Source organism: Phyllostomus hastatus, unplaced genomic scaffold, assembly GCF_019186645.2.
Source record: "Phyllostomus hastatus isolate PE091 unplaced genomic scaffold, TTU_PhHast_1.1 phas_scaffold_1066, whole genome shotgun sequence".
NCBI classification, from domain to species: domain Eukaryota; kingdom Metazoa; phylum Chordata; class Mammalia; order Chiroptera; family Phyllostomidae; genus Phyllostomus; species Phyllostomus hastatus.
In genome coordinates this window covers 9,836,282-9,845,033 of record NW_025334004.1, presented here as the reverse complement: position 1 = coordinate 9,845,033, position 8,752 = coordinate 9,836,282, and the positions used below count along the sequence as shown (strand labels likewise).

General features: G+C 53.1%; 1 protein-coding gene across 1 annotated transcript in view; it reads left to right on the top strand.

Annotated features, from left to right (window-relative positions):
• TLL2 (tolloid like 2) overlaps positions 1-8,752 on the top strand; it is a 119,816-nt gene continuing 111,064 nt past the window's right edge. The window contains exon 1 of the mRNA XM_045854400.1: positions 1-199. Within this exon, the coding sequence (XP_045710356.1) occupies positions 1-199 (199 nt within the window). The remainder of the gene's footprint in view (positions 200-8,752) is intronic.

The window sequence follows — 8,752 nt, the reverse complement described above, 5'->3', positions numbered from 1 at the left end:
ATGCCCCGGGCGACTGCACTTGGGGCCCTAGGGCCACTGCTACTACTGCTGCTGCTGCTGCTGCTGCTGCTGTTGCCGCTGCCCCACCACGCCGAGGGCCTCGGGGAGCGCTCAGACGCCGCCTCGGACTACTCGGCGCTGGAAGGCGAGGAGAGCGCGGAGCAGCAGCTGGAGTATTACCACGACCCGTGCAAAGCTGGTAGGTGCCGCCGCCACAAGTCCTGCAGAAGTTTGCCTTTGAAATGCAAATGAGGTGGTGGGCAAGCCGGCGCTGCTGTCTGTGGGGCGGGTCTCCCCTCCCTCCCTTCGAGGTCCCCCGGGTTCCCCGGGAAAACAATGCCCCAGAGGAACGGTTGAAATGCTACTCGAGCTGGGACGTCTGGGTCTCCGGTTTGCGGTGCGCTCCGGTGGCGCCCGCGGCAGTGTTCCTGAAGCGAATCAGGGCAGGTGCCCGAGGATGAGAAGGATTTCAAGGCTGGGAAGGGTACCCCGGCCACCTGACAGCTAGGTGGTCAGCACGGCCTCCACGGGAGGTGCTGGGCTGGAGCCCAGCAGCGTGGCTGGGCGCGGCATTCCCGGGCTCAGATGCAGTCGCTGGCACCGATTTCACGGCATTTGTAAGTTTCGTGCAAAGTTTCCCAACATCTTGTGGTTACTCTTGGGAAGAAAATTTTTAGAAATCAAAAAGCTTCACAGCAGACTAAAGGAACTGGGTAGCCCGGGGGAAATGTGCAGGACTTGAGTGGCCGCACACCACCCTGTGGCCCCTCAGCGTGGTCCCGACCTGGGGGTCGTCCCCGGCAAACTGAGATGGAAGCCGGCAGGTGCCGTAATCCCTCCAGGAAGCGGCACCCCGGGGCGCGCACATCTTACTGGCGCAAATCGCAGCCCGGGCGCTGCAGCTCCCGCTTCCGCGAGCCACCAACCAGCTCCTGTGTCTTGCGGGAAGCGGCTTCCAAACCAGAGTAATTAGTTGAGACGTTAGCCTCAGAAGGGCTCAAGCACAAGTTCCAAAGAGAACCCATGGGTCTGAGGCAGTTCCCAGCTGGACAGAGGGATATTCACCCTCCGGTTAGAGGATGGTCTCAGAGGCCCGCCCAGCGGTTCCTGGAGGACAGCCAGGGGCCCTCAGTCGTGATGTTTACCTCGAGGCGTGCTCTGGCCTTTTCGCTTGGCGGCCCGCAGAAATGCGCAGAGGGAAGAGGCTGTCTCCAACCCTAGACGGGCAGGATGCTTTCCTCAGGAGCTGGGTCAGATCTGTGGGGGTGCCATGGGTCAGTGGCCCAATTCCTCACTCCCTGGAGACTTTTAGTAGTAGACTCAGTTCCCTTATCTCTAAAATGGGGATAGTAATTATAGGAGGACTCAGATGATTTATGGGGAAGTTATCCGCAAATGGAGTAATATTGAAGGCCCTGTAATTATTTGCATTGCTCCTGCAGCGGTTGTGGACTGGGCTGGGCAGGGGGCAGCTCAGAATTGGTTGAAATCTGGGAAAGATAACGGTAATAGGAGGCTGGAGGACCTAGTGGGTGGTGAGACCTGAGAATCTTATGGAGGCTGAAGATCAAACCAGGCTTTGAGGGGGTTAGTCTTATGGTGTGGGAAGATTCCTCCAGAATACCCATCTATTGCTGCACCTTGCAGGGCTTTTGAGTGGGGAAGGTGGGCAGAAGAGCTGGTTCCTGGGTAGTATGAGAGGGTATCAACCAGTAGCGTGCCCGGCTGAGGTATCTCAGCCATCACAGGACCTACCTAGCTCGTGACCAGGGAGACGGGTCTTCGGAGTACTGTAGGAATGGTGGTCTTGGCTTGAGAAGACGGACACTGAGCCTGCAACAGTGGGGTGGGGGCCAAAAAGGGTGCCTCAACCATCACCCGTAGGAACAGGTACAGTAGAGTCAGATCCTTGACTCTACTGAACATGAGTTGGGAGCTGTCGGAGGCGGTCTGGGCAGCTGGGGTCTGGACTAGGGAAGTGATCGATTTGTTGAGGAATGTATTAAGCACCTCTGTTATGCTGGATGCTGCAAATCCAGGTGAAAGAGGCGTAGGTCCTTCTGTGAGAGCTCCTAGCTCCTGGTCTCAGCCTTGAGGAATAACCTTGAGGTAGGTTGCCTGTTGGGGGCTCATTTTTCTCCAGTAATTTTGGGGAAAACGCTGGATAACCACGGCATGCGTGCTTTGTGACTCTTCACAAATAAGATCGGATCAGTGGGCAGGACTGAAAAGTAGAGGATCTTGGGAGTGTGGTACCATCAGCTTCATGCATTCTCCACTGCCATCCTTGATCCAACCCTTTGGCCTCTCCCTGGTCCATGCTGATGCTGAGAGTGGCCAGAAGAGGGCGATAGCCAGGGAGACTGGGGAAAAGATCACTTCTCCAATAGGCCCATGGTTCTGGAAATTCCCGGATCTAGGGAACAGCCTTCTAGAAAGACAACCGCAGTTCACCAGTGCACTGAGGTCTCAGGGAAAGGAAATGCCTCTCATTAGCTCAGGGGAACACTGCGTTTCCTGGTGACACATTTAAATGAAATCTTTAGGGCCATCCTCTCATCTTATGCCAGTCAAATCTGAACTTCCTGACGCCTCTAGCCAGAAGCCCTCTGCATAGGACCTGCCTCAAGGCTTTAAATCAAAAACACCTCCTGCCTGCCCCTTCTCAGCTGGGGTTCTCCATCCTACTACAGGTGCAGAGTGTGAAGATGAGAGTCTGCTCCTGGGCTCTCGGGAGCTGTGTTACTTTGGATAAGTCCTCTCCCCTCAGGGCCTCAGTTGCGCAGCTATGTAGCGAAATGCTGGACTTGAGGATTGCAGACGGGCAGGTCCAGGGCGCTGGTTCTCTTGGTCCACATCTGCTGTCTTGCCCCGCACCCACTTCATATATTTTGGACGTCTGAGTTGTGCCTCTGGTTCCTTCCTTTTACATTGTTGGACTTTTGCTTCCCTCTCAGTCACTCAGAGGCTGACTGGATTGGTAACTGTTTTACTGTTTACAGTTTTGTCATGTACAAATTCTACTCTTTACTCTGCCGTTGACAAGCTGTGTGACCTTGGGCAAGTCAGGTCATTTCTCTGTGCCTTAGTTTCCTCATTTACAAATGAGGATGATTCCTAGTAGATCCAAGTGCTTAAAACAGTGCCTGACATAGTTAGGTACTTTATAAATAAATTTTCTGGAAACTTGTTGAAAGAATATCTCCATGCAGACCTGCAAAAAGCAAGTTTTAAACTGTAAAATTTAAATTTATTAGTAAACAATGTATTTGGTATGGTACAAAGGTATGGTTTTAAAATCAGGTGATTGCAGCCCTGACCGGTGTGGCTTGGTTGGTTGGGGGTCATCCGCAAAGCAAAAGGTCACTGGTTCTGTGATTCCCAGTCAGGGCATGTGCCGGGGTTGTGGGTTCAGTCCCCAGTTGGGGGCATGTATGAGATGCCACCGATTGATGTTTCTCTCTCACATCAATGTTTCTCTTCCTCTCTTTCTCCCTCTCTTTCCCTTCCTCTAAAAGTAAATAAATAAATAAAATCTTGAAAAAAAATCAGGTGATCGCAAAAGAGGAGAGAATCTGAGAAGTCCTCCTGGAGTGGGGTGGTAAGGCACATGGGGCTCTCTGGGTCTGATCTCTGACTGGTGGTTCATAGCTCCGCTGTTGTGTTTTCCAGTCTCCCGATCGCCAGGCCTCTGAGAGCAGCCTTCGCCACCTTTGCTTCTCCTGCCTGCCTGCCTGCCCTCACCTATAATTCTTTAGCTGGATTCAGAGCCTGAAGGCCTGAGTCCGTATCTCTTACTGTCTGTATGGTGTTGAGCAAGTCACTTGACCTTTGCGTGTTTCGGTCTCATCTGCAAATTGGGGATGGGAACAAAACTGCTTGTCCTGTAGGGGAGGCATGAGGCTGGTTGTAGCTGGATTCCTCAGAGAGCAGAGCCTGAGGCAAGGACTTGGGTGTAGGTAGTTTGGGAGCTGATCCCAGAAAGCAGGGGGAGGGAGCAGGGAGAGTGAGACAGGAAGGGAGGAAATCCGACGAAGGGAGTGGAATCGAGGTAGCTTCTTTAGTGGATGGGGTCTTGTCCCCACCAGGCCTCTGCAAAGCCTCCTTATTTGGGGGCCACCCAGAGCCCTCTAGGGCAGCTTTATCCAAGGAAGCTCTTGCCAGCAGCCCTCGTTTATTACTGAGGCGAGGCTGGGATGTTAAACTCTGTGAGGTTGGCCAGCGGTTTTTGTCTGCTTTGGCCATTGCTCCAAGCCCAGTGCCTAGAGCAGTGCCTGGCATGTTGTAGGCGTGGCCAACATTTGCTGAGTCAGGGAATGACGATTTTGGCCTAGGTGGGCCCATGGCTGAAGGAACCGCTAAGCACGTTCTCAGCCTGGAAAGTGAAGCAGCCCCGGCCGGTGGGCTACAGCCTTCCCGAGTACTCGGGGCGGAGCTGGGGGTGTCGTGGAGTCCTGGGTGTGCTCCCCAGGACTTTCCATCCTTCATGGCAGGGGCGGGCGTCCTGGATTCTTAAGCACAGATCTGAGGCCCCCGCGGTGCCCCCCAGAAGCCTGCCTCCCTGGCACTGCCTGTTTCCTGGCACCTCTTCCCTCCGCCCCCATGGACCAGGCCCAGGTGAGGGAGACGGGCCTTGTTACCAGTTTATTCTCATCCCTCCTTGTCCTGGTGTTCTTGCTGAAGGGCAGATGCCGATCTGATGGAGTTAAGATATGTCAGGACTGTGCTGAGACGGAATGTTTCTTTCCCGTTTCTCTAGGCAGGAGCGCCACGTAGTCTACCTGTGTCTCCAGGATTTCACCCCCAAAGTGCACTGGGGCGGGGTGTAGGTGATTATGAGCACAGACTTTTTTTTTGTTTAAGATTTTATTTATTTATTTATTTATTTGTTTGTTTATTTATTTATAGAGACAGGGGAAGGGAGAGAGAAAGGGAAGGAGAGAAACATCAATGTGTGAGAGATACATTAATTGGTTGCCTCTCATATACCCCCAACTGGGGACCTGGCCAGCAACCCAGGCATGTGCCCTGACTGGGAATCAAACCAGCAACCTCTCGGTTCGCAGGCCTGTGCTCAGTCCAGTGAACCACACCAGCCAGGGCAAGAACACAGGCTTTGACTCCTGACAGACCTAGATTCAAACGGTACCACCTGTGCAAGGCTTTGTGACCTTGGGCAAGTTACTTAACCTCTCTGAGTCTCAGTTTCCTCACTTGAAAAGGACTAGGAATATTCACTCTTCGGGGTTGTTTTGAAGATGAAGCAATACAATGTTTGTCAAGTGCCTGGCACGGATTCTGGCTCAAGGCATGTGTCCTGGATCGATGTGTACAGTGTGCGAACACGGAGCAGGTGTTCGCGAGTACTGCTTGCACTCTTGTTGAAATGCTCCTGAGGGATTTGGATTTTTGTAATAAATGAACAACGGATTTCCTGCAGTGCACTTAGTTAGAGATTCTTGAACTCAGACCTGACAATCATTGGTGGACAGGGTCAAGGAGTAAGTGAAGGGTGAATTTTACCGTGTGTGAGTTTTGCCCCATAAAGATTAAAAGGAAGTAAGTGAAGCTGAGGATGGGCCCGGGCAGTGCTGGGGGAGGAACTGTGCAGAACCTGGCGGTCCCAGCTCTGGCCAAGACTCACACTGGGGCGGGTAGTATCTGAGAGAGAGGAGGCCATAAAGGCAAACGCCTTGGCCCCGTTTGGATTAGGGGCTGAGTGATAACAAAGGCAATACTCCACTGACCTTTGTCCCAGTCCTGGGGGTGGACAAAGAGCCATGATGGTTCCATTTGCATGTGGAGAACCTGAGCTTCGCGCCAGGACCTGCCTGACATTGGTGCTCCTTTGACTTCTGGCACCACTTCTGTAGACTGAGCTCAAGTTCTGCAGACAGAAAAGTCCTTAATGGTTTCATCCTAGGTCAGTCCCCTTCTGACATCAGTGGAACCCATTTTTCTTCTTTCTCCTGCCCAGTCGCGCAGCAGTGAGTGTTTCATGCCCTCTCCAGTGGGAGGAGAGGGTGTCCTTTAATCAGTCCTCTGTCCAGCACAGAGAGAGGAGCGGAAGGACGGGGCTGTAGCTGTGCAACAGAGCCCCCCCCCCCGCCCCCCCGCAGCCGTCCTGGGTGTGCCAGCTCCTGAGACACGCAGGGTCGTGCACTGGGTGCTGGGGAATTGAAGTGCCAGCCAGACCTCCGCCCTGCCCCTGGGAGATCCCAGCTCAGGGTGTGGCCTCTTCAGCAGGAAGCTCCCCATGGCGGCTGAGTGTACACAGGTCATCATTCGGCATCTCCTGTGGCCAGCTCTGGACCTTCTGCTTACCACTGCTTTCAGCCACTTTCATGGCACTCACTGTCCTGGCCCATGGGTGCGGTCTGAGCTCCTGGCTTCTCCCCAGCCCTTTGTTTTGGACCCACACTTTGGAATCAAGCTCACGTGTGCCTCCACTTCTCAGCTGTCACTTACTGTCACCTTGGGCAATCCTTCATTCTTAAAGTCTCAGTTTCCTGGTCTATAGAATACAGTTAATAGAAACTCCTATTTCACAGGCTTATTGTTCTATGAAAGGCACTTGATACTGTGCTAAACACTCAATAAATGTGAAATATTGCTATAATTTTGTGGCCCCCGAAAAGCCCGTCATGCGCAAAGTGTGTGGATTAAATTGAATCGTGTGCACAGCACCGCTTTCCACTCCCGGGCTCGAGCCTAGGGGTCCCATGGGCGAACTCGGGAGGCAGGTGCGCAGGCCCACGTCCTGGCTCTGCCACTCCCTGGCTGCGGGACCTGCCTAGGCTTCTGGATCTGAGCTTCCTCATCTAGAAAGTGGGGCTTCTAATACCTGCCACAGAGGGTTGTTATGAGGATTAAATGAATGACTATAAACAAAACACTTAGAATAGTGCCTGGGACATGGTAAAAAGTCAGTAAATAATATCGTTTTATTGTTATCATCCCATACTAATCCAACAAGATTTCTAAGTGGCAGGAAACCAAGTACCTGAACAGCTGAAGCCCTATGGTGTTTTCAGAGTTCTATGTTTCCCAAAGACACCGGGGTAGATAGCCCCTCTCTGTCCAGGCACCTTGGTCTCGCAGTCTGCCAGGAAATTCGCTGGCTTTCTCGCGGATAGGTGGGGGTGGGAGTTCCCGTGCCCTGCAGCCAATCGCGTGTCATCTGGGAGGCCAGCCCCTGACTGTAGCAGGTCCTCGAATTAACATCTCTTTGTTCAACGGCATCTTGTTTTAATGTTGATGAGATGCTATGGGATCTTAACTCTTGTTTATATCCATTAGCCTGTGGTAAATTTAGTTCCATTACATGCAGTTCCATCACACTTCCGAGAGCCTATCGACAAAGTGAAGTGAGGACTTCCCCGTGAGTGGTGTTGGGCCTGCGCCTCCATTCAGCCCCCACGGCTCCTCCCCTCCCGGCTGCTCCTCTTCCCGATTGCCTCCCGATTCAAACAGCTGAGGCGCGAGCAGGGTTGGGGGCCACTCCACATTCGCTGGTGGCACCCATTCTTTTGCCACGGAGACCTAGCCAAGCAATCTGAATGGAAGCTGTGACTTCACTGATCCCCAAAACTTTCCTTCTCAGCCCTCAACAGCTTTTCCGAGAGGAAGAACGATGGTGTGCATCCTCACAGTGGCCGCAGCTTTGCCTGTGGGCTCTGGGTGACCCTGGACGGTTTACAGAGCCCCCTTCCCTCTCTCCCCTCATCGGCCACTCAGCCGGGAGATGGTCTGGGCTCCCGCGGTTTTGTGGACACTGCAGGATGTGGTCCGCATCCTTGCACAGGGCAGAGGCTGGGCTGGGCCCCACACCCGACACTCCTTCTCCTGCTCCGTCCGCACACTCTGCACACATGAGCCCGCCTGCTGCCCTGTCTGAAGGTCCCGTTTGTGCACTTCTTCCCCAGCGCCCCATCACCCAGCCTTCTCCCCACCTTTGTCTTCATCCTTGGCTCGGACTCCAGCAGCAGTGAGACAGTTCTGGCCTTCAAAGTATCTTAGTCTCAATGCACTGGAAGGAGTAAGTGAATAATTCAAGGTGTTAAATGCACCCATCCCTCCGCCCCTCTGTTTCTCCACCCCTTTTCAGAAGGCCTGGAGCAGTGCATGGATGTTAGGTCGCCCGAGGTCGGTGGGCCCAGCCTCCTTCCTGAGGAAGAGGACTTGGATGGCCGATGTTTCCTCGGGGTCTCCTGGTGGGCGCAGCCTGGGCAATAGAACAGAAGCAATGAAACATCCTGCTTATGAAACTGTTTTGGCATCAGGCAGCCTGTGGTGTGAAGCCTGTCTGCCCTCACTTACCTTGTGGTTTTCATGGAGTTTTAACCTCTTTGCCTCGGTTTCCTCATCTGCAATATGGGGATGATATTAAAACTCATCAATTAGGTTTGTTTGAGGATGAATTGGGGCAGTGAACATGAAGTGTTTAGCAAGCAGTCATTCACTCTTACTTCTTCTGGCTACCATTATTATTACTCCTGTTATTGTCCCCATTAAAATATTCCCGGGTAAGTGACCCTCTCCCAGGGGCCTGTGTGTGCTTATCTCTCCCATGCAGGGCTGCGGAGAGTTCTCTTGGGATTCATAGCTTGTGGCAAACGATAATTTATTGCTCCACTGCTCATTCGCTCTCATCCATGAAGCAGGGAGGGGGCGACAGAGACACCGAATGCATACAAGCAGGGTTCTCATGGTGTCTTCTCAGCCTGCTCATAACACAGTTCTGCCCGGATGC